Raw genomic sequence first — 27,797 nt, forward strand, 5'->3', positions numbered from 1 at the left:
AATTCAATAACAACAGGGATAGCCAAAATGTTCGGAAAACTGTCAAATCTCTGAACCATACTAAGTACAATGTACAAGGTCCATCGCTTTTCAAAAATAGGTCAAGAAAGCCCAAACTCATACTTGATTTGTCACCCAATGATATCATTTCATATAAAGATTTTGCAGGGATAGCCCACAGTTTGAAAAAATACACACACACGCAGAGAGAGAGAGAGAGAGAGAGAGAGAGAGAGAGAGAGAGAGAGAGAGAGAGAGAGAGAGAGATCTGCCCAAAGGGGAGGACCCTAATAATCTAAGAATAATCACAGTTGTTTAGAGCAAAATTAAACCAGACGTACGTAGTGCCTATGATCAGTTGTACACTGGATGACCCACCGTCACCTGTATTATTTGGAGTGGTTGCATAAATCCCATAACACTCTTGATCTGAAAGATATAGACATTAGTTTATGTACTCTGTGTGTGAATCTGCCAGCATGTATGGATTAAAGAAGTTTTATCTAAATATGTATTTTTTTTTTTACATTTATAATCAGAAGTGCCATTGCTTACATTTGTACGTCGTGTTTGAAACATAAAACCCGGGACATGGTGTGGTGTAGTTTTTACAATCCAAATCATAGTTGTCCTGTAGTCCATTTTCATTCCATTCTATGCAGAAGCCTAAAACACAATGCAATACAACTCAATAAAATGGTCGAAAAGTGTTATAATATGTATCACATACTCACCTTGTTATAATATGCATCAGTACAGTGTATATCATACTCACCTTACGCATTTTTCAATTGCCTGCTCTTTAATTACAAATGTTAAACTTCGTTGTTGTCATGTGCTATTTGTATCGATCTGATAATTTTCATATATATCCTTTGTTTCTTTAAAAATAGATTCTGAACGCAATTTAAAGCAACACCTTTTTATATGCAAGATTATGATTATTATAATCTACGAAGAGAATAAAGTACAATTTCAGACAAATGTATATTAGAATTATCCAAAATATGAAGAACGAATAAAAAAAGTTTATCGTGACGACTCAGAAGACATAAGAGGAGAAAGGTTGGTGGCTCAAACTTTACCTCAGCATCATCTTGCTCATTCAAAAGAGTTGTGACATTAATATTTACCTTTGAATTCAAATATATCATATACACCTTTTTTTCTCTCTTTTGTTTTTGAAGACCATTTCAACTATACTGCTGGTATATGAATAATTCAACATAATTTTCGCAACTTTCCTTTTATCTTAATATAGTGAGTATATCTGCCTCAAACGATTGTTTATCACCCATCATTCAGTGAAACCTTTCTTCGATGTTGAAGGAAAGGCCACATAAAGAGAGTCTTTGGAATCATATTTAGATATAATGGATCAAATATTCTAGAATAAGATAATTTGTGAAATTGATTGGAAAATGTGCTATTCATCAATGTTTGCTTTGATAAAGGTTATGTCAAGGGATAGGGCTACGATACTATTAACTTTTCGACGGAGTGGAAATATTTCGAGAATGTTAAGTGTGATTGTCTACATTAACGGCAAACTAAAAACTCAACTTTATGACTTCAGCTTCTCCATCGTTAAATTCCCATATTTATGTAGCAATACCCATTCCATCATAACCTACATGCAAGGTGAAGATCATAACTCCTATAAGCAATACAAAATAGATAGTTGGGCAAATACGGACCCCTGGACACACCAGAGGTGGGATCAGGTGCCTAGGAGGAGTAAGCATGTGGTGTTTATGTCGTTCAACTGTTTCAATACGCAAGAGCTTGTTCTGTGATTGGTAAGATTTTAAATCGAGACAAGCTACTGACAAATAAGTTGATTTTACAGGGGTTCAACAGTCTCGTTTAAATCTAAGTCGGCATTTTGCAAATGTTATGGTCGTTATACATGTAACAATTTAATTTACCAATACAACCTGTCATTGGGTAAAATGCTGTCTGACATGTTTCATACCAATTGAGGCTTTCTTTGCACACTGATTTTGACTACGGATTACTTCGTTTACCTGATCAATATATATGACTCACGGTGGGTGTGACCGATCGACGGGGAATGCTTACTCTTCCTAGGCACCTGATAGCACCTCTGGTATGTCCAGGGGTCTATGTTTGCCCTACTCGTAATTGTGTATTCTTTGTGGGAGTTATAAGTTTGATTACTACTCGTTATCTTCACCTTTTCATTGTAACTATTTTCATTGTGTTCTCAACTTCTACCTTCTTCAAAATGTGTGTATTATTTATGATAAAGTCTGTATGAGTGAGGTGGTTGCCTAGGTTAGGGGGTCGATCAATCCCAAGGCTGTTGAAGCGTCATATCTGTCAAAATTAGGTACAGATGCAAGTTTGAGGCTCTTCTGTGAGGAATTGGGGCATATGGAAACACGGGTCTCAACAAAGTGGACTTTGTAGTGTCAGTTTTAAATATGAAAACCTCAAATATAACGTTTGATGTGAATACAACAATATGAAAAATATCAAAAACATGAGGAGGACATTATAATTAGATTTCAAGAGTACCAGCTAAACCAGGACAACTAATGAACACAAGTAATGTAGAAACATACCGGCACTGTACCATATATCTGCACACACTTCCATCAAACCATCTTGTTGAGGATTCAAAACACAGTGATACTCCACTTTTGAATCATTGGAACAAAATGATGATACCACGTCGCATCTTTTTTCTTTAGCTCTTTTATTCCATTCTTCTACAGTTGTTGGACATGATTTCACAACATCTATGCTTTGCTTTTGTTTGATCAAGCAGACATCATTTGAATTAGCATCTGTAATCTGAAATATACTCTATCATGATCTATAATACCAAGAAAGGATCACTCACATATCTTTGTGTGTAAATGAAAAATGCAAAGATAGTATAGTATTCCCTTTCTTCATGCTGTGATGACACTTTTGCCAATCCATGAAGATGTATAGATTGGTTTCATACAAATGACAAGTTACAGAAAATACATGATCTTTATGTTTGAAAAATTGCAATACAAAGTAAAATGTTTATGTATGGTAATTGTCAACATTTTAGTCACTCGGTACAGAAACCGATGGCTGATTCAAAGGGGGTTACGGGGGTTGCAACACAAACCCCTTTTTGGTTAAGCACTTTTAATAGATATGATTTTTTTATTTGTCATTTAGGGCCGGGGAGGAAAAAGTACGAATTTGGGTCACAATTCACCCCTTTGAAAATTTTCTGGATCCGCCCTGAAAAACATCTGTTTATAATTAGGTAAACATAAATAGACTAATGTTTTTATTCATATTCTACTTTGATATTATTTTTTTTTCATGAATCTTCCGTAAAACATTTATCACATGGAATTTACATGAATCTTTTAGCATGAATTTCACGTGAATCTCTTTTCAAGTGAAATTGGTGTAAAAAGATTTAACGTGAATAGCTTTTTATGTGAAATTCATATGAAATGTTTACGTGAATTTTACGTTTTCTGCACTTCATCTGAAATTCACGTGAGGCGCATTTGCCTGTGTACTTTCTAACATACACCAATAAATTACTTTTAAGTAACGTGTAACAAGGGACATTGTTACTGTTTTAAGCAAGAATGGGCGAGGGAAAGAAATGAAAGGCTATGAAACCCAATGAGAAACTTGGATAATACATTGTCATTACATTCTAAGTACATTTGAAGTCATCTCCTGCCAAGATGCATGTACTCTAGGGATTTGAAGTGATCTGGGACATTTCCAGACATTGATGTGCAGGTTATCAGCACCATTCCCACTGTCTATATGCATGTCTATGTCATCTAGAGCACATGTTGCAAAATATGTGGCGAATTTTTCCTGTTTCAATTTTGCTAGCAATTAACTCATGAGTACCATGTAATTTTTTTTCAAATGTTGTGTAGATTTTTAAAATGTTTCATTTTGTGATATTCAAATTCACCAATGTGTTGTCTGTAATAAATTTGGATGAAGCATTCACACCAATTATTTAACTGATTTTGGCTATTTATTCCTTTGTTTACCTGATCATAATAGCAATGTGACTGGTCAACAGGGCATGCTTACTCCTCCTAGACATCTGATCTCACCTCTGGTGTTTTGAGGGGTCCATCTTTGCTCTTCTCGTAATTTTATTATTTTTTATTTATTTTTCATTATGGAGCTTATGAATACAATATAAGAATGGGCAATTTCTGTCCATGTATGGTGTAATTTTTCTTTTACATTTTCTTACCCTATTATAGACATTTATTTCTTAAATGAAAATACAGGCAAAGGAAATATTGGTATATTTTTTTAAATGCCCTTTACTTTCAATTATTTTCCAAAATAGCACTATGGTCATATATTACCACTATTTCAGTGCTTTATATTTTCCTAGGTCGTCCATATAATCTACAATTTTAGGTAAGCTCTTGTGACCTATTGCAATAGAATGGAATTGGTTGTCGTCCGTTGTCGTGCATCTTGCGTTAACAATTGAACATTTTTAACTTTTTGATAACTACCAGTTCTATTCTGTTCAAATTTAGTATGAAGCATCTTCGGGACAAGGGAGACTTAAATTGTAAATTTTAGGACTCCTGCACCCCTGGGGCCCTATCGGCGGGGGGAAACTGCCCAAAATTGACCAATTTTCAAAATATTCTTCTCAAGAACCGCACACGTGTTAAGAAAAACTAAATACATAGTGATGTAGAGCAGGAAGTCCTCTACCAAAATTGAAATTTCATGATTCCCCGGGTAGGGTTCTGACCCCGGGGTGGGGCCAAACTTAGTCTATAGTATTTATATGTAAGTTTGCTGATACTATATAAAATTTAGATGCACACTTATATGTAGAAATAGCAGAAAAGGATGCACAAAAATGGTGAATTTCACAAAAAATGGCTTTGACTGTAGGATGGGTCCAAATTAATCATGTCTTTTAATGTTAATACACTAATTATATTATGTATATCCTTTCATCAGTGTATGCACTTTTGAGGACAGTGAAGTTTTAAGAACACATCTTGTTTTATACTGTTGCTGAACATTAGAATTTAGCTTAGATATTCAGAACAGGAATTTTTTTTCTAGATTTCGTAGCCCTTGGGAGTAGTGATACTTTTTCGCTAGTACTCAGGTGACCAATAAGGCCTGTGGGTCTTCTTGTTTATTGATTAATCACTAGTACATTTGTACATAATGATATAAAATAAAATACGATAACTGATATCGTAACATACATGTATATGGTTTGAGGATTTGGTCAAAAGGTTATTATATCTAACATCCCTGCATAGTAAAGCACAAATCCTTGAATACTTAGAGAATAAATAGTAGAATTAACGATTTTAGAATTCATATTATGGGATATCTTAACTATTACTTTGTCTCCCATTCCGTTGAGATTTTAATATGTAGTCTGTCCAACGACATCTGGTTTCCTGCGTTAAGTTGGACAACTTTTCAGTAAATAAGTACACTAAATGTATCAGTTATAACGAGTTCCGACAATAAGCGTTGTTTTTGGAAGGGAATACTCAGTGCATGAATTTAATTCAACTGCACTTACACTACAATTCATCACTGCTATAAAAAGTGACCAGCTAATAAATTGATGCATGCAAAAATGACGAGCTTTGTATGAGATAATAAAAAGTAATTTTCGCCCCATGTGAATCGAAGGGGGGAGAGGGTACCCCCCAGTTGCAACGTGCCTGGAGATTGGTGGACAAATTGTTATATTTACGTTGTCATTGCATAGCGGTCGGTTGTCATTAGCGACAACACTCTAAGTACATATCCACATACAGTGGAGGAAATACACCGTGCTGTGAATTATTTTTGAGTCGCCTTCCGCTACCAAACATAAGTAGGCAATAATAGAAATAAGTTTTTGGTACTAGGATATTCGTTTTCAACATTCTGAAAAATAATCTTCAAATCTGGCAGATAGTTTTGTATCAGATGATGAATCGTATTTAGCCATCATTAATTTGTATACAAGAATTACTAGAGTGAAGCATAATTTTCGTTACTTCTTTATCTGATGAGTTCCAAACATTTTTAATTCCGATTTCCCGTAATATCAAATCACACAATGATGGCAAGTGCTGTAAAATTTCATATTGCGCGAGAATTGAATTTGGTGTCAATAGTCGTTCGGCGTAATCTAAGGCCTCAAGTAATATTCACAAAGGGACTTGATTTTAAATCGATATAAATTAGTGATGAACAAACGCGAAACTTTTGATTTCGCGAAAGAAGCGTCTTAAAAGTCAACACGAATAGTGATTATTCGTTAGGCACAAACCTCGTTGTCTGAATTCGTCGTATACTATGTTGTAATGTTCATTGGTGTGATAGAGTCCTCAAAGTCAATTAATGTTCACAAACAACTACTTATCAGTCATTGTTTTGAAAATATTTACCTGTACTGCTAATAGGAGAAAAATGGCAAACGTCGTTGCATTAGGTTTAATCCCAGTGGAAACATCTGTGAGCAGAAAACCATACAAAACATGTAAAACACGATGTTCTGTACATCTACAATATAAACACTGCTGATCTTTGACAAATATTCTCAGTCTATTCTACATTGTAGGTATATGTATTCATGTTCTGCAGAGAAAGGCATACTCTTATTGTTATGACGCGAGTCCATTCACATTGATGATTGAAATGGTACTTTTTGAATTTCAGTTACAATCACCAAACATTTAGTTTTCCCCCACATATATTAAAACATAGCCACTTGTATATAAAACAAGAGTACCGCAAACGGTACAATATACGCCCATCAGACAGTGAAATTCAAGCTGGAAGCATATTGTGCACTCTGAATTGATACAACACACATTCTGAATAGAAAAGCCTTAAAGTGGGTCATAATGCACTAATTAAGTTGAAATGTTTGAAATGTAAACTGATTATGTATTTCTCTGAGGAGGTTGTGACAAAATTTCAGAGCAATACCTGTGACCATACCAAAAAAAAATAAAAAAATCTGGAAAACTGTTTGACTTACTTCTACCCCTAAAGTAAATGATAGTGTACCAATTCAGCTGAAATGCTAACTGCACTTGTATTCCTCCGAGAGGAAGCTTTTAACTAAATATCAAGGCAATATCTGTATCCGTAATGAAAAAAGCCCGAAAAACTGTTTGACCCATTTTTAGCTCAAATGTAGTCAAGGATGGACCAATCCAGCTGAAATACAAACTGCACGTGTATTCCTCTAAGAGAAAGCCCAAAAGTAGGTAAAGGATAGGCCAATCCAGCCGAAATGCAAACTGAATTTGTATTCTTCCAAGAGGAAGACTGTTCAGGGCAATATCTGTACCCATAATGAAAAAAAAAAGCCAGGGAAACTGTTTGACCTACTTTTAATCCTAATGTAGGTCATACACGGACGGACCAATCCAGCTGAAATGCATCTGAACTTGTATTCTTCTTAGAGAAAGCTTATGTGTAAATTTCAGGGCAATATCTGTATATGTAACGGAAAAAAATCCGGAAAACTCTTTGACCTACTTATAGCCCTAAAGTAGGTCAAGGACGGACCAATTCAGCTGAAATGCAAACTCACTCTTACACTTCTTGAGGGAGAAATTGTGACCAAATTTCAAAGTCATGCATGCATCTGTTACGGAAACAAGAGTTGTTTGTAAAACAAATATGCCCCCATGGTCAAAATTGAAAAGGGCTATACACATGCATCATTTAATTGATAGAAGTATCACCAATTAAAATATTGAGCAAACAATATCTTCCTATGTTAGGAGTGGATTGACCATGTGACCTAAAAATATATAGGAGTCATCTACTCCTCATGCTGTACCAGTTTACCAAGTTTGGTGTCAATCAAGAAATACATGTAATTGTTAAGATATAGGAGACAATATAATACTATGTCCAGTTTAACCCTTGACCATTGACTATGTGACCGCAAAATCAATAGGGTCATCTTCTCCTGAATATGTAACTGTACCAAGTTTTTTGTCTGTCAAGCAAAGAGTTCTTAAGATATTGAGCAAACAGTATATTCCTTAGCTGCAGAACTGTAGCTCTCCGAAAAAAAATTATGTTGACCAACCGGAGATTTTCTCCGGTCTGTCAACATAATTTTTTCGGAGAGCTACAGTTCTGCAGCTATATATTCCTATGTCCAGCTTGACCCTTGACCATGTGACCTCAAAATCAACAGGGGTCATATTCCCCCGAAGATATACGAGTGTACCAAGTTTGATATCTGTAAAGCAAAGGGTTTTCAAAATACTGAGCGGACAGTATCTTTCTATGTCCAGTTTGACCCTTCACCTTTAACTATGTGACCTCAAAATCAAGAGGGTCATCTTCTTCTAAAGCTGTACCAGTGTACCAAGTTTGATATCTGTCAAGCAAAGGGTTTTCTAAATATTGAGTGGTCAGTCTATTCCCATATCCAGTTTGACCCTTGACCTTTGTCCATGTGACCTCAAAATATATAGGGATAATTTACTCCTTGGGATGCACCGAGTTTAATAATTGTCAAAGAAAGGGTTCTTAAGATATTGAGCGGACAGTGTCTTTCTAAGTCCACAGTAGATTGACCCTTGACCTTTGGACCTGAAAAACAATAGGGGTCTTCTCCAACTCATACCAATAACCAACCCACATATGAAATATATTACGATCAAGTAGACGGTTCTCAAGATATTGAGCGGACAACATGTGGTCTACCGACCGACAGATCGACATACCCACCGACAGGTGCAAAGCAATATGTCCCTTTTCTTTGAAGGGGGCATAATAAATTCGGAAAACATGACCTCGAACCGACGGACAGACAGACAGACGCACGGGCAGCGCCAGAACATAATAATGTCGGGCGTATAAAAACAACAACAAAAAAGTGATAAACCTTTACCTCTAATGCAACATCCAATGCTGATGAGATCTATCAGATTTATCTTGCAGAAGACATCACGACAGAAATCTTTGATTCCTGTAATAGATTTGTCAAGTTTTGTTTTGTTTGTGGTCATTCTTGATGTTTCACATTTCGATTTCTTCTATAGAAACACAGGACCAGTTTGAAGGAAACTTGGGTATGATTTTTTTTCTTTCAAGGGGAGATGATTAAAAAATAATATAGATTATTTTATAAATATACAAATAATCACACTTAATTGACGGAGCACCCCTAAGAAAACTAGGGAATGAGAAGTACAACTTGTCTAAGTTCTTTCACAGGAAGTAGATAGTGGTACAAATTGACAAATTCCTCTACTTCCTCTTAAAATTTTCCCGCCAAGAGAGATACATTGTCTTCCAAAGTGAATCTGAAAACATCTAAAAATCCAACAACATCTGCAAAATGCCACCTGTTAGATCAACGAAAAGGACACTAACTAGAAGGCAAATTGAGTCACAACAAGCCTCACCTGCCAGGGGCAGGGGAAGAGCCAGAACCAGTGGGGTTAAACATTCAACATCTGCAGCTGAAACAACAACGCCCTCAGCCATCATCAATGTGGCTGCACAGCCTAGTCAAGAATGTACAATGGATTTACAACGGGATCAAAGGCAATCCACAAGTCAAAATGAGGGTGAGTCGGTCTTAAACTTGCCAATTATTGATGAAACAATGCCTCAATTTGATTTTGCCCCTTTTGATGTAAATGAATACCAGCCTATTCAAACCCCTACAACCTTTGACCCATTAAGTGGTCACATTCCCCTCAAACTAAAACAGAAAATATGGGAGGGAAAATTTATCGATTTGGCATTACTCCTTAAATCTGCTCGTGAACTAGCTAATGAGATGGACTCGAAGGGGGAATTACAAATTAGGGATGGTAAAATGTGCCTAATTAAAACAAAATCCAACACATATCTGTCAATAGAAAAGTGGACATCCGCTTTTATTATTTTCTCTAGCATTTTACTTGAAAAGTATAGGACTAGGGCACAAGAGCTCTTAAAGTACATGCGCGGCATTCGTCTCGCCGCATCAAGATCTGCTGGTTGGTTTAGGTATGACGAGCAATATAGACTCAGAAAGGCTTCCGATCCGCATTCATCATGGGGGCAAATCAATAGCGAGTTATGGTTACTGCATATCACTAACGCAAGTGTCCCCTGCAATAACTTTGAGCAAATGTAGTGGATACCCGCTGCCCAATCACCCGTCCTCTGCTGAGGGAGTTAATCCAATCTCTCCCCTCAATATGCTCCTCACCATATGAAGCCAAATTATTCACTTCCGCCTTTTCACTTGCTTATTTTGGTTTACTTAGGGTAGGGGAATTCACTATTACAAACAAAATCATGAACTCTCATTCCTACAATTTCAAAACGTTATGGTACACAAACAATCACATATCAAAGTAACTATCCCGCATTCTAAGACAGATCAAACAGCTAAAAAAACTACACTTATCATTCCTAAAGAGTTGGAGACGGTATTGTGCCCAGTTCGGGCTATCAGCAATTATTTGAGCATTCGTCCTTCTACATTCCACCCAAAAATGGGCAGGTTAAAATTGTTAACGATAAGATTGCATTCTGGGGTAGAAAATTTACTTGTTAGGTAGATGGAGGAACATCATATCAATGTTTATGGCGGGTCTGGGGGGACTTAAAGGGGGGTTTCGGGACATTTCTGGCCTGTGTTTTTCCCATCTGTCAACTAAGACAGGGGGCATGTGTTGTTTAGTGGGGAAAGTGTCACCCCTCATGTAATGTATGGTTGGGGTTCTACAAGTTTAAGCCATACTTGGTGCCCCCTTCACCTCTTTTAAAAGGAGGGAAGGCTCACAGTCTGGAGTACTCGGTGTCAGTAAGTACTATTTAACCAGGGAGCAATCTCTCGGAAACAGGGTAAACAGATATGGCCCGGGCCATTCCCGTCCACATGTTGGTTTGTCAAGCATTGGGACTTTCCGGGCATTTGTGTTCAACACAAGGCCTCCGTCATGCCCGTTATGCACCTTGGGTGTTGGTATTTCGGTTGTAACCCCAGACTTTGTACAGATTTGGTGGATAATGCGGCCAATTATCTCAATTGTCCTAAAACTCTTTAGTGATTGTAGTGCTTGCAAGTTGATTGTAATACTTGGCGTAATAGAGTTAAATAAATGTGAAAATGAATTCAGAGTGTTGTTGTTACATTCCTTAAGTAAAAGGAATAGTGGGAAAAGGCAAATTGATGGTGCCTACTGGAATGTTCAATTGTAGAAAAAATGTAGTATGATTACACAGAGGATCAGGCGACTCAAATACTAAGAAGGTTACCAATTGCTGAGTCGACTTGGCGACTGTTCAATTAATGATGATGTAGTGTTGTATTTAAATCTAAAATTATAATCCTCCCCAGCATAGGCCAAAAGGAAGGGTTGAACATTTAAAGTATAGGGACACTCTTTTAAAAGTTGTAAAAAATTTCCCTCCCAATAACTTTAAGACCATTTAACCATTTGTGAAATTGAAATAGATTTTGTATCATTTAAACATCCATAAACAATGTGTACTTAAAGTTTGTTAAAACCAAGTTTGGCGGGCCTGAGGCGGACCATTACATGGAAAATTAACATAGGAATTTATTAGAAACTTCTACAAATGATCTAAAACATACAGAAAGGTACAACTTGTCAAACTATGTGCAAACATCGTTATGTAGTGTATATATAAATGATTTCAAACTGTGATGTCAGGGCGAGGCAAAAATAGTGATTTGAATTTTAAATGTCACAAACGTTAAAATGTTAATCATTTTCCAGATCTTTATACCTAGTTATACCTAGATGCTGTCACAAGACCTGTGTACAAATGTTTGCCTTTAAATATACTTTATACCATATATATTCTTGCTGCATACATGTGTGTCAAACCGCCGCGGTGGCCAAGAGGTTAGAGCGTTCGCCCTACATGCGGAAGGCCGGGGTTCGAATCCCTGCCGCGACATACCTAATTCGTCAAAACAGGTAGTGACAGTTCCATCGCCAAACGCTCAGGTGTGAATGTGACGTCACGGGTCTTCGGAGATGACCTTAAAAACGGAGTACCCATGTCACAGTAGGTGTGGCACCCTCACTGCTCAATGGCTGTAAGCGCCGAGCATATGCCTAAATTTGAAGCCCTTCACCGGTCTTGGTGACGTCTCTATATGAGTGAAAAATTCTCGAGCGAGACGTTAAGCAAGATACAATCAATCATATGTGTCCAGATACGTTGAGCATTCTGATGGGCAAGTGTCCTGTGGTCATCCTGACCCCCTCCATTTGTTATTAATCAAATATCTTTAAAATGGTTGAGATTTCAACCCTTATTCCATGTTCTTGTTAAACATGATACAAAACACCGAACACCAGTTTTTTTGCACCCCATTTGCCCCTAAACATGAAAAAGAAAATTCCGAAAACTTCTTTCACATCTAAAGGACACCACCAATCTTCCAAAAGATGATTTGGCTACTGCATAAAATATAAGAATGTTAGAAGAGTTATGGGAAGCAGGTTGTTCTATAGAAAAACGTATTTCAACCCCCAATTGACCCCCAGGGTGAAGATGAAAATTCTGAAACCCAATTGCACATCTATAGGACACCATAAATAATCAATCTTCCTTTTTGTTGAAAAAACCCATCGTTTTTCCCCTTCATTTGGTCCCCAGGATAAATATGATATTTCCAAAAACACATCTACATCTTTCCAAAAGATTTGGCTACTGTGTAGAATGTAAGAGGAGTTCTGGGAACCAGATTTTTAGTTGTTTTTATTTTCAAAAGAAACCCCGCAATTTTTCGAACCCCCCCCCCTTTGGGCCCTAGGGTGAAAATGAGATTTTTGAAACCTTATTGCACATCTTCGGGGCACCACCAATCATCTTCCAAAAGATGCTTTGGCTACTAGGTACACTGTAAAATGTAAGAGGAGTTCTGGGAACCAGGTTTTTGTAGAAAAACTTTGTTTTTCAACTCCTGTTTGGCAATGTGGGTGAAAATGAAAATTTCGAAACTTCTTTCACATCTACAGAACATCACCAATCATCTTCCAAAAGAATATTTGGTTATTGTGTAGAATGTAAGAGGAGTTCTGGTAACCATATTTTGCAGAAAAACGTCGTTTTTTCCTTCAGTCCTGATTTTTCTTACTCACTGATTCAATATGCTAAGATTGGTTTAAAAATTCCTTTTAGTTCAGATGATCCCGTGGGGTATAGAATAAGTCCTCACTACCCTTGATTGTCGTAAGAGGCGACGAAATGAGGTGTCCATCGGATGAGACCACACAAACCGAGGCCACGTGTCAAAGTAGGTGTGACACGATAAATATCCCTCCCTGCTCAAAGGCCGTAAACGCCGAACCAAACTCCGTACAGCGTCAAATTCTCCGGGACTACTTTCCCCTATGATATTGGAGTTGTAGCGTAACGGAATATACTGAGCTGACCGGAGCTTGACGCCGAACATAGGCCTAAATTTTGAAGCCCATCACCAGCAATGGTGACGTCTTCATATGTGTGAAAAATCCTCCAGACGAACGTTAATCAATAAACAATCAATCAATAAGATGATCTGATAGGATGGAAACTTGAAAGCCATAGGACATCTATAAATTTCTTAACTAAACTAGTGTAAAATATGTGTATGAACGTCAACATGACATGTAAATTGAATTAAGGTATTCCATGTATAATGAAAGGATAATGAACAATTTTGAAGGATTTAGATCAACATAAATGTTTATTGTGAAATAATGACGAAAGTGAAGCAGATGAAATTCACATGAATGGTAAATGATTAGAAGCTGACCTTTTTGCAGTTAAGACTTTTTGAAAGAGTTGTCTGCCCTTTGTAAAAATAAGAAAAATCTAATTTTCTAAAAATGTGTGTGGTCAATGATTAATTTTATTTCATATTTTCACTAAGAGAAAGTGTTTGTAACTTTCTACCAAGAGATTTGTATGAAAATATAATTTCTTTTTAAAATATTGTAAGAAAACATGCTTTTCCCATATACTTCAATGTTAAATTCTAGGTGAAATAAATCAAGCAGTAAACAAAATTTTGAAAATTCCTATGGTGGATTATTTTTATTTGATGAACCCTTCAAAATGATATCATGATTACAAAAATTCCACCATCCATTTATTAGATATGAAATATGGTCATTATACATTGAATACCTTAATGCAAATGATTGCCACAAAAGATGCAGGGTCTTAAACGGGTGCAGCAACTCATTACAACTTTTAACAATTTTTAGAATATTGTTTAATTATTTAATATTAAATATAAATTATTACATTGTATTAATCTGATAAAGGTTTATATACATGCATCAATGAACGCTACGTCACCTTTATTCCTGTGTTTTCCCCTGAAATTACTTTTGTTTTCCCATTTCGACGAATTCGCCATCTCGTTGCCACATTTTCCTTGCATTTTCCCACCGCATTTCTTAACTTCAATCTCCATGTGCCTACCAGTGAGAACACCTGTTGAGGTATGAAGTAATAAGTACAACATTAGAACATAAATGTTTTATTCAACAAAATATAAAGCCGAAGTATATAATGATGCAGGGGGAAATTAATGAAATAATCAGCATCAATCTTAAGATAGGAATACAAAGCTGGTGACTTTTCTACCAGAGTAAAAAAAATCCTGAATGGGGTGGCAAAACAAACATTACATACGAACGACACCTACCTTGTTTACTGGGGATGCTTTCAGACGGCGATTCCAAGAATTTCCATTCTTCCTTTTGACTTTTTAATGTTTTCGCCTCATCAGAATCCGCAAAAGATGTATCTAGAATTTTTTCTTGATGGTATTTTTCCTCATCCTCAAAACAGCCCTTTCCATCATGACACACAAAATCGACATTTTCCTTATCACCTGCAGTTAATGTTACAGTCAAATTAGATTTTCATTACTATTCTGATGATAGAATGATCTGCTTCTAGATATGATATCTCATTGCAGAATATGAGTAAAATAAAATAAACATAAATTTTATAATCAACTTTTATCGTAAAATATACCAGCAAACTGTATAATAATTTTGTTGCTATTCACAAAAATCAAGCTAGATTGTTGTTAAAGACTTGACAGAGAATCCTAATATAAAGAGTAAATAGATGAAAACTAGCAACATTGTACACCAGTCGGATTTATACATGTACATGCAAGGTCATACATATTTTGTTTGTGTAATTAATAATTCTTATCAATGGTCTATACGTGTATCAATGTTCTAATGACATGGGTAAAGCAATCTAAAGCCCCACACGTACGCAGAACACCGAGTAATGATTTGTTTTTCAAAAGGCATTAACGTCGGCATGCTTCATCGAACAAAGGATCGTTTTAATATCAACTTCAGAGTACTTGTATGTAGAATCAGAATCATGTTTAACAAAGTAATTAATTGGATGATTGATTACAAGATATGAATATGTCCAAGTTCCTTATCTATTTAAAACACCAGTTGTTTGTAATGCCAAAAAGATTATTCTGTACGGATGAATGTGTGAAATATTGAAAAGTTGTACTGTTGATTTTGAAAAAAAAGTTTTACTAAAAGTTCTTTGAAATTTTGAGAAATCCACAATTGATTTACACCGCTTCTCAAATATGTTGTAGCACTATACGTCTGAAGTTTGTATTTAACATCAGTTAGGCCTAATATTTTAATGAGGATTATATGAAAGACATTTATTTAGTAAAGAGAGTAACTCTAAGTGCATTTAGAATACAATATGTGTCGTCATAATTACATACATCTAAATACATGTTTTTATGCATAAAATATTCTTACATATAGCTTCAAGTACATGTATATGACTTGGAATGGATTACTAAAGAAGTTTAGGAAACATTGACAATTACAAAATTTTTTTATACGCCGGTTGTATTTTGCATTACAACTACATGTACAATGTATATATAAACACAATCCTTTCGATGTACAATGTCTTGCGTTTTCACATATAATTTCTGTAAATATCTCATGTACATCTAATCTAGAGGTTGCATAACCAACCAACAGATGTTCGCGAATGGTAATTACATGTATATCAAATTTATTTACCCCAAGGAGATGCTCCGGTGGTCTTCAGACAGTCAGGATCCTGACTATTGATATCCAACGGTTCTTTGAAGAAAAAGTATAGAACATACATTTTTAAATATTTCTAGAATGTATCTGTCTAGATCTCCTAAAGTCCAAATGTTTTACAATACATTAGGTAAGGTGGGTGCCCATATTCATGATTGTCTGTAATAGTTTTGTTGTTTATATTTGGATCATTACTTGATCGTAACTGAGATACACATGTTTCAACTCTTTGAATCCGTCGCTTAGAATTATATCTGTAAATATATTTGTGAAGTTTTCAGGAAATTATTAGATATATAACATCACAGTAAATTTACCTTCAACTTGGAGTGTGGCACATGTAGAGACGTCGTCGTTAACAAAATTAGATCCCACACTGCAGTCCTGTTCAGTAATGTTCTGAATAAGAAAACGGAATCAGAAACTTCACGTAAACTTTAATAATTTCATGCATATTTCATAGGACATGTATTTTAAGATTGAAGAAGAAATTGTTGATACAGGCATAGATAAATTTTGATCAGAAAAGTTCAATTAAGCCTTCAGCTCAGGTGAATTGAAAATACGTACATGTACCTCTGTGGCATATCCAGTTTTCTGCTTTGCCTTAAAATCTTTCATGTGCTGGGAATCCTCGAAGATATGCCCTATGAAAATTATGCTTGTATGTCATTTTTGTAATAAATATACATCTAATTAGGAAATCACATATATGCTCTGCATATTGTAGATAATGCTTCTAATTCGCACGTGTACGTGTAAGTATATATGGAGTTCAATGTATGCAAAGATGATGTACGTAAGTGATACACCATACATATATCTGAAACCTCATAGTTCATCTATACATACATCCTCTTGTAAGCCGATCTATACATACATCCTCTTGTAAGCCGATCTGTGGGAACGTTTTCCTTCTTGTATATACACTCCAACACATCTCCATCCCCTGAATAATATAAAATGAAAGTGAAAAAATATATGAAAAGTACTTCTGTAAATTATATAAAATATCAGTGGCCATAGCTTTTTCAAAGAGTTTTCCTATTTGTCAGCATTTAAGATCAATTCTATGTAAAAATCAAAGAAATCAGATAGGGTCTGGCCACTCAATGTCACAGATTTCTTTGATTTTCACAGTATTAACTTTACTTGCACCATCTTACATAATTTCAACCCCACCACCGAATTTCTACCATCCGTTGCCATGGAAACCGACAGCAGTCTATGAGGGCTAATTGAACTGCAAAATTCAGCCCGTTTTGCCCATGTTTTGTCCTTGTGGTATATAAAAAATTGAAAAAGACAACTAATTTTCTCCATAAATCTCGATTCCCCATAAAATTCCCTCCTCATTTATGATATCTATATCCACCTATGGTAAAGAGTGTGTTACTGACCGCTGTACCAATGTATTATAATTTGGCACTTTGCCAAAAAGTGATTTTTTGTTGGATTTCATTGATGAATTTAGATAATTTGGAAAATACATACAGCATAATCAACTGCCATCAAAGGATGTCCATATCAAAGACTCTTAATATATATAAAAAGATTAATGGTGAAACGTAGTGTAATTGATCTGTAGTAGCATGAAAACTGTAGATTTGGACATTTTGCCAAAACGGGATTTTTTGTTGGATTTCGTTGATGAATTTAGATAATTTGGAAAATACATACAGCATAATCAACTGTCATCAAAGGATGTCCATATCAAAGACTCTTAATGTATATAAAAAGATTAATGGTGAAACGTAGTGCAATAGATCTATTGTAGTACGACATCTGTAGATTTGGGCATTTTGCCAAAACGGGATTTTTTGTTGGATTTTGTTGATGAATTTAGATAATTTGGAAAATACATACAGCATAATCAACTGTCATCAAAGGATGTCCATATCAAAGACTCTTAATGTATATAAAAAGATTAATGGTGAAACGTAGTGCAATAGATCTATTGTAGTACGACATCTGTAGATTTGGGCATTTTGCCAAAACGGGATTTTTTGTTGGATTTCGTTGATGAATTTAGATAATTTGGAAAACACATGCAGCATAATCAACTGTCATCAAAGGGTGTCCATATCAAAGACTCCTAATATATATAAACATATTAATGGTGAAATGTAGTACAATTGATCTATTGTAGCAGAAAACTGTAGATTTGGGCATTTTGCCAAAAATTCATACTAATGACAAATAATACAACCTACACTATTTTCAGTTAAAATGAACAATATGAGCAATTGATATTTCAAAAATAAACATATAGAAATTTAACATATTAATAAAAATCAGTTAGAGTGATTAAAAAAAAGCATGTAAACATAAACTGTAAACTGTAATCCAGTAGGACCCCCCCCCCTCCCCAAACACCAAGTAGATTTTGCAATCATTTCCATAAACGAGCTATATTACATGTACTATATTGTCATGTAAACTATTATCAATAACTATAAAAAGTCTTCTCAAGATATTGGGTAGATACCAATAAATTGTTCATTGTACTGCCTTGTATTTGTTGACCTTTGACCTGGAAATCATTAGGGTCATCTACTATTCATAACCAACCAACATATGAAATATCATAATTGAACAACAGGCCCAAGATATTGGGGGGACACCATTGCATAGAGTACTAGCTACATTGCACCTAGTCATTTTTAATTGATTGATTTATTGATATTTTCCGCCACACTCAACAATTTTTCAGTTTTCTGGTGGTGCCCAGTGTTTATTGGTGAAAGTGAGAACCCAGATACAATGTACCTGGGAAGAAACCACCGACCTTCCGAAAGTAAATTGGGAAACTTTCTCACTTAATACCAGCGCGAGCGGGATTCGAACCCGCGCCGACTGAGGCCGTGTCATTTTGAACGCTATGCTCCAACCACTCGGCCACGGAGGCCCCTGCCATTTTTAATCTTTTGACCTGAAAATCAATGGGGGTCATATACTACCAGTGACCAACCCCTGTATGAAATATCACTATCAATCAAAGGGTTCTGAAGAAACTGGTCTGACATCAATTGTACAGAGTATTGTATTGCACCTGGTGACCTTTGGACCAGAAAATCAATAGGTGTCATTTTCTACTGCAGAAACTGCATGAAACTTTAAAATTTATTGAAGTTTGTTCAGTGTTACTGTAATCTATGTTGACATACCAGTAATTAGTAAATTTATAATATTAACACAGAACAACTCATTTTTGCAAAGTTGTTTATTCAACAAACATGGATCACAATGTTATCCAAACAACACAATCATCTTTTTTTAAAAATCATTATAATAGTGATTTTCCTTCAACTGTTCAGTAATGAATCCTTATTCAGTAGGCTCACATAAGACACTTGCAGGTTAATTTTGCAATGTTTTAGTAACATTAGTCTTCTGACACCAAAACTTGATCTTAATTAAGTCATGGTGTTTCCTTAGAAGAATAGTTTACTGAATCAGGATGGACTTGTGTCGTGAGGTGTGTTCATTGACTGTAAAACTCGCAGTTTTTTTTTCCATTCTCAAGAGCTCTTCTTTGTCTTCTATATCACATAAGAGTCATGGAATACATCTTCTGCTCTTCAAGTTCTACAAAATGTGTTGAACAAATATTGAAAAGTTCATCTTATTTTTCACATTTTCATACAGTACACACCTAATTCAATTTGATTAAACTAAATTTACATGTACAAGATCATTCATGATGCTAGAATAGTAATTTTACCACTTAATTAATTACTTAGTTGATAGATTATCATGCCCACCCACCCGCCCCTCAAAAATCATCTGTGAAATAACATAGATTTATATATCTGGCATTAAATCATGCACTTCGCACTTCTGTTGACAAAAACTCGTTTGTCATCAATATATTTCTCAGAAAATAAAAATTTAAAAATAAAATCTTCCCACAGTCTGCCCCATACTTTTTGGTGACCCAGGATGATAATCTTACTAATTAAGTTGAATTGGCCTAAAGGATGTTATGTTTTGATACAGTTTGTATACATGTGTTTATGCTGTATTGAAGAGCTATTAATAGTGTTAATACTCATAAATTAACAAGATGTCCACAAACCTTATTGGTTACCTGAGTATTAATCAAATTTAAAAAAAATCAAAGTATCACTATAGCTCTATGGGCTACAAAATCCATGTTATACACTATATGACTCTTTTGGACCCGCATTCACAACCCTGTAAATATTAACTATAGTCCTCAATTTCTTTAGATCAGAATCATGATGTCCTTAGTATATCAGCAATTCTTCATTATTAATTTCTATCAATATTTTCGACAACCAAACACAACAAAACATGCAATAAGATATGCCTAAAACACATGTACAACCAATGCATACATGTATATTATCTATTTATCGTTTCACAATGAACAACACTACTTGTACACCAGATGTCAATAAACAAAGCATGTTAATTATCTTGAATTGGCATCTCTAGTGTAAAATTTTTGTTAAAATTTACTTGTTAAGAATTTTCAGGCATTATTATGAAGTCACCCCCCCCCCCCCCCTCTTATCACATGTATGCTTTCATTGTGCTCTTAATTCTAGGTGTCTGTTGTTTTAAAAACAGACTACTACTGAAATCCTCAGTATGAATTGCATAATTTGGACACAAATAAATGTCAAATACACTTATAACCCCCCCCCCCCTGTTCCCCAACTCTACAATTTAACGAAGTGTATATCTGAAAAAGTTTTCTCCATAAAATTGAAGAAATCAAACCCTGGTTCTAAAACAAAATTCTCAATTTTGGTATAGAGCATTTTTAAAAGTACCGTCAATCCAGAGTCCTTAGATTTACAATCTATGTTAATTCCCCTTGTCCCAAAGATGTTTAAAAGAAATTTGAAAAGAATTGGAAGGGTGGTTATCAAGAAAAAATATTAATGTTCAATTAACGTCTTATGATGACTGACGCACACAAATAGCAACATGTAGGTCACTTGAGTGATTCTCAACATTGACCTAATTAGAATTAATCATTTTTACAAATGATACTGAGCTCATACACATGTGTACATATATATGTGCGTCATTGACAACAAAACAATTAGTCTTTTTGAGTATGCTAATTAAGTGAAGTAATAATTTTTTTTAGGAAGTTGTGATGAAAACGTTTCAAGTCATCATGTCGCATAAAAAATGGACGGTCTCCTGTGATTATTCTAGAGAATTCAGTTTCCATGCATGCTCTATAACCAAGAAACCAAACCCAATGTACCACATTCCCCACATCAATTAATTTGTTTTAGGATTTATAATACTGGGATTCAAATTTGAATTTCAAATTATGTATTCAATGTGTATGTATTAATGCTGAATATTTACCTCTTCAAAGTCAGCAACTTGGTCAACTCCATCTTTAGGTGATTTGCACAGTATGATGCTCATACAGCTGAAACACAGAAAAGCACACATTAATTACATAAAATAGTGGTCATGTACTTTGGCCAAAATATGTGATTATTGGATGAAAAAGTAAGAATTCAAAAGTATTTGAATATTTACAATTTACATTTAATATTTTTTGATTTACTTCAGTTGACAGGACCTACATGTATTAAAATTTGAGGGCCCAGTGACAGGACCCAATTCAAAATCATCAATTTTTCATCATTTAATTTTTCCAAATCAAGTGTCCTAAAGTTCATAATTACAGAGATGAGAAAACTTTAAATCCTAATAGTATTTGTGTGATTTCTTCTGTAGATTAGAACCATCACATATTAGTGGGGGTTGCCACAGGTAAACAAACTTGAAAGTAGCCTGGCTCACCAATATATATGATTTTAACAATCTTTATCTAGAATGCACACAGGCATTCACATGTTTGTTTTTATTGTAAACTTGACAAGTCAGAGAGAGAGAGAGAGAGAGAGAGAGAGAGAGAGAGAGAGAGAGAGAGAGAGAGAGAGAGAGAGAGAGAGAGATAGAGGGGGGGTCATCACTTAGGATTACATAAATTAAGCCTTGTCCTTTTGAAAATTTCCACATGAAACATGATTTTATAAGTATTCCCAAATTTTTACAGATCCTGAACTCTGTAAATGTGATAGGAAACTCCCTGAGTGAATATTAGGTTGGGGACATACTTAACTAGTATTCTATATTGTACACCCATGCAGTAAATGACAGGACTACTTACAATGTTCAGTCTACATGTATACCACTATAGCTGAATAGCCTGGATGGCAGTATAAAATAAATTGGGGTTCTCATATTTTTACTAAAAGCCAAATTTTCTGATACATTATATTCAGCCTTTACTTTAGAATTTGGATTCTAAATCAAATAGAATACTTACGTCAATACAAGTTCCAACACGGCAACAGGCAGGGCTTTTTCATATTTTCTATGAATATGTCTGTCAGCCTTCTTTTTCCCTGGTCATGTTTTTAGTCGGATGTGATGCAATAAAGCGTTAAATTCCACAACATTTACTTTTTCTACGAATACGTAGACGATTGGATGCTAGAGTCCGGTGACTATGACAAAGATCAAACGGATTTGTATTCCATGAAATAAACCGGAATCCTTTAGCACAATTGAAGATAAAGATCGTGGTAGTGAATTAAGTGAACAAAGAGCATCTGATATTGATAAACTTCGGAAGAACAAATTGAATAAAAACTCAATTTCCACCTCCTGCCATACTGAAAACAAATGAAGGCTGTTCATATCTCCAATACAAGAGAGTGTTACAAAGGGCAATAACTCTTTCTGGTGTATTTTGGTTTGTGACCAGAGAAAACTACTGGTTAATGTGTTTACCTTTGGTTTCTCCACAAATGTGTTTCTGTACTTTTTTAAAGTAAGATTCAATACATTTTACTAGCATGTGAGTTTACACCAAATGACTGGGCAAATATATTTTATCCCTCTCTAAAAATTACATTTTTCAAACCCTTATACATCATAAAAATAATTATTTCTATTGTTTTCAAGGATTAAATAGATACAAAAAATTTCCAAAAGCTAGAACCTAGCTCAAAATAATTTTTACAATTGTTGTTTTTATAAACAATAGCGTTTAATTTTTGATTATTCAAACTATAACATACATGTGCATATCTTGTCCAGCTGCTGTTAGAGGATCGGTTTCCATGGCAACCGTTGCTAAGTCAAACCTTTGCATGTCCTTTTTGTTTTATATCTATCATAATATTGTTACACACAAAGTTTCATAAAAATCTGTGACATACCGTGGCCACTGAATTTTGATAGTTACATAGAATAGACTTTGCTCCCCTATTGTGGCCCCAACCTACCCCTGGGGATTATGAATTACATGTATACAAACTTGGATCTACACTATGTCAGAAAGCCTTCGTGAGGGTCCGGGTCCGGGTCCGGGACCCTCACTTTTCTTGCCCAGTAGTGCTTTTTAGAAGATTTTCCCTATATACTCGCATGTAAATCCTTGATCCCATATTGTAGCCCCTACCTACCCTCGGGGGCTATGATTTCTGCACTATGTCTGGAAGCTTTCATGTAAATTTCAACTTTCCTGGCCCAGTGGTTCTTGAGAAGATTTTTAAATGGTCCCACTACATTTTTGTATTTTCGTGATTATTTCCCGTTGGAGAAGGTCGTTGCCCTTCATTTGAACGAACCTGAACCCCCTTTGCCCACGGATGCTTTTTTGCCACAGTTGGTTAAAATTGGCTTAGTGGTTTTGAAGAAGTCGAAAACGTGAAAAGTTGACAGACGGACAGCGGGTGATCAGAAAAGCTCACTTGAGCTTTCAGCTCAGGTGAGCTAAAAAGTGATTCCCTCCCCCATAGAACCTTCTAATAAAATTAAATTCTTTAGGTAATTATCACAACTTTATTTGTATAGTGGTGTATTGAAGGAACAGGGATGAAAGAGACAAGTGGACAGGAGTTTTGTAATTTTGTTAATTCTTTTAATTGATTGATTGATTGAATATTGTTTTACGTCTCTCTCGAGAATAGTTCACTCATATGGATACGTCACCACTGCCGGTGAAGGGCTGCAAAATTTAGGCCTATATTCGGCGCTTATGTCCATTGAGCAGGGAGGGGTCTTTATCGTGCCACACCTGCTGCGTCACGGGACCTCGGTTTTTCCGGTCTTATCCGAAGGACCGCCCCATTTAGTCGCCTCTTACGACAAGCAAGGGGTACTGAGGACCTATTGTAACCCGGACCCTCATGGTATTATTCTTTTGAAAGTATGTTTTTTAAATTCTACACAGATAGGAAGTTATCATAAAAAGAGAGAAAATAAGGGTCATAGTGCTTGTGTAAGAGATGTATTTTTATACTATTTCTATGTATGTGTAGAACAATAAAGAAAAACTTTTTTGGCAAACCTGCGATTTGAACCAGGGTATAGTGGTCTTCTATTGTTAGCCATGCGCATTAGACCACTTGAGTATTGAAGCTTATGGTTGCATTCTTTTTACGAAATAGTTTTTAAATCTTCAAACTTTCATATTTTACACTCTCAAATAAATGCAGTTATGTAAATTATTTTTGTCTATGTTTCAGAATATTGTAATCTGTATTTTTCATCATTTACAAGTGTAAAATGCTATTGTTCAAAATTCTTCAGATTATTTTTCTTGTGTGGCACCATAGTTTTGGAAAACGAACTACGAAGCATGGTAACAGTCATGTTGCAAACAAAGATTTGTATTTAAAGTACCACTGTAAGTATCGATTGAAATCAAGATGTATATAGAGTGTGTAGTATTTGTATAATATATATTTAAGATACATGTATGATGAAAGTGTTATATGTGAAAAAGGGATTGTTTAGCAGAAATAGTGTGATACTTTGCTAGCTAGGCAAATTACTAGAGTAATGCCAATCTTTTAAAATTATTTTATTGATATTGTAAGTTATTGAGATAGAATATCATTGTTTACAGACAGATCAGCTTAGGGTGGAAAATGATAGTTCTAGGGGTATCCTTTCTTGTCTGTATATTCATTTAAATTAAGTTGTTATTAACCTCCATTATGACCCTACATGATGTAAAATCATGAACATTCCGTTCAATTGCCCTTAAAGGCCCATGTGACACTTTTTAGGGTTCTATTTGTCTAATTTCACTGCTGTCTAGTCCTTTATCTGTTTTATCTTATTCAAACACCCTTTAGTAAATCTAGAGAGGTCTGAAAAGTGGTCCACCATTTGGAGGCCCCAGGTGGTACCCCTACAGCCCCAAAATGAGGGCGGAAAATGATACCCCTAGGAGTCCCCTTCCTTGCCTGCATATTCTTTTAGCGGACTCTTCAAAAATTAAGTTGTTATTAGCCTTCATTATTACCCTACATGATGTAAAGTTAGGAACTTTCAGGTGAGCTCAATTATACTTTAAGGCCTATGTGACCTTTTTAAGGGTTCTATATGTTTAACTCGTTGTTCTCTATCCGTCTATCAGCTTTCTTTCCTTTCATCACCCAATGTGGAATTATTAGAGAGGTCTGAAAGTGGCCCTACCCTAAGGAGGCCCCTACAGCCCCAAAATGAAAGGGGGATGATAGTCCTAAGGGTCCCCTTCCTTGCCTACATACTCCTTTTGTGGACTCTTCACAGATTATTTTCTTATTAGCATTCATTATCCCCCTATACGATGTAACGTCAGGAACTTTCAAGTGAACTCAATTGCCTTTAAGTATGAAACTTGATACAAAGAATGTGAAAAACTATTATGTGCTACTTTTTAGTATTCCGTCTGAGTACTTTTAGTACTTTGATGAACTTTCTTATTGGCTGCTAGCTTCTACGGCTTTATTGGCTGCTGGTTAGTGGCTGCTAGCTTCAGCCTATTGAGGAGTGTTCATGGTTCAGAAAGCATGTTTAGCACGGTTTGGCGGGAAACCATAACAAGTTTCTTTCAGTGTGCATTCAGTGAAATAAAACGAATGGAATGGCTCAAAATATAGAAGCGCATTAATGAAACAAAACTGATATATTTGTAAAAATTAAGTCTCTGGGAAGTTTTTCAAAAATTTCTGCTACTGTGAATACTGTGTCCTACTCAGTGATTTGAAACTGTTTATATCTAATAGTTCTGGGTCTAATGCATTTTAGTAGTGAATTGTGACATTAGCAAATAGTTGTGAAAATAGTATCAGATAATATCAGCGTTATTTGTTTATCATTCATAATTGTTTCGTGTGTGGAGTGAAAGGAGTGAACGTAAATATCTTTTGTTTCATTTTGTTTAATTCAATAAATGAATCTATTTTGTTCATTCTGCAATTTATCATTTTTCCGCCTCAATCTAACAAAATCCAAAAGAACTTATTACACTATTTAAAAAAAGAATAAGCGTTCTGTTAAAAAACAAATATATCAATACAAATGTATACAACATTGGGATTATATAGTCCCAGGTCTCTACTTGTATCATAAATTGAAAACACATATATAGGAATATAAACATTGATAATACATTAGATATTAGAAATGGTAAAAATATGCATATATAAAGCGTTTTCTTCCGACACAGAATGTATTCCTTTCAAAACCAAATCTGAATTTGAACTGAAATAAAATATCAAATGAATAGGGTTAAGTAACAAATATATGATATATTTGGATCAAAGGAATATATATTAAACTAGTTTCTAAATAGTAATAGTATCTTGTATGATTTTGCTCAAAAGCTGAGGCAACACCTTTCTTAAATTCTAAAAAATGATGCATGTAACTCTCTTCCCTGCTTTCTTTTCCCTTATACAAACACAAATACCCTAATTATGAAATAGGACACATTTCGCGAGATGATTCTTGTGCTCGAATTAGGAACTTTTATCCGGCACTGAAGACTAAACAGAAATGTCTTTGAAACTGTTATCTTAGTCGTGATTTGTAAAAAAAAAAAAAAAAAGAAAGAAAAAAAAAAAAGAAAAGAAAAAGTACTTCTCTATGTTTAAGTGTCATTGTAGCGAGGAACCTTAGATTAATATGATATACAGTGTATGTACAAATGACCCATAAAATCAGTTTCTTTCAAATGACAAAAATGGGTACAAATACTAAGTGAAATGGCTGCATGCTTTAGGATATTGAATATAAAACCTTGGCATGTTAATCTTGATCTCACATATATCTTTCACTTGATGTACGTGTTATGACTATAATCTCTTTATTAAGCTTACATGTATATGTGTCAAAGTCAATTCTGTATTGAGATAAATATTGTAAACATACCTGGGTAGAAATAGCCAGCGTCTGCAATATTACGTCGTTCTTTGTTGGTGAGGTCAAAACAGAGTAAAGATTCGACTCGTTTCCTATGCTTTTTCCAAGGACAACTTTCCCCCTAAAATACATTCATTCACGGTGACTGTTCACTGATGATATTCAAATAATGAGTTGTTAAAGGACGAGAGTATAATTAAGTATAAGAAAAATACATTAGAAATGGCCATAAATATTCGTGAGTACATCTTCATTGTTAGAATATTTTGAAGTCAAAGAGAATTTTTAAAAGCAATATTTTTTCAAAACATTCACATAACAACTATTACCTTCATTTTCGATTACGTTCTGCTGGTCGATAAACTCTCAGATATCTCTGAAAATATATATCTATGCACTGAATAAGAAACCAAAAACAAGCAATGACATACGTAAGGAAAATCTTTGGATAACGTGAAACAATTTAATAACTATATAGCTCTC

General features: G+C 35.0%; 1 protein-coding gene across 1 annotated transcript; it reads right to left on the minus strand.

Annotated features, from left to right (window-relative positions):
- Positions 1-295: 295 nt before the first annotated feature.
- LOC130053575 (uncharacterized) lies at positions 296-27,797 on the minus strand. The gene is made up of 13 exons (XM_056160918.1): positions 27,644-27,797; positions 27,324-27,435; positions 16,987-17,055; positions 16,677-16,753; positions 16,424-16,505; positions 16,080-16,142; positions 14,696-14,884; positions 14,344-14,481; positions 8,909-8,986; positions 6,432-6,496; positions 2,589-2,820; positions 556-666; positions 296-429 (listed from the first exon to the last, which is right to left on the minus strand). The coding sequence occupies exons 1-13, from the start codon at positions 27,647-27,649 to the stop codon at positions 296-298; spliced, it is 1,356 nt and encodes a 451-aa protein (XP_056016893.1). The 5' UTR covers positions 27,650-27,797.

Source organism: Ostrea edulis, chromosome 3 (genome assembly GCF_947568905.1).
Source record: "Ostrea edulis chromosome 3, xbOstEdul1.1, whole genome shotgun sequence".
Taxonomy (NCBI): Eukaryota; Metazoa; Mollusca; class Bivalvia; order Ostreida; family Ostreidae; genus Ostrea; species Ostrea edulis.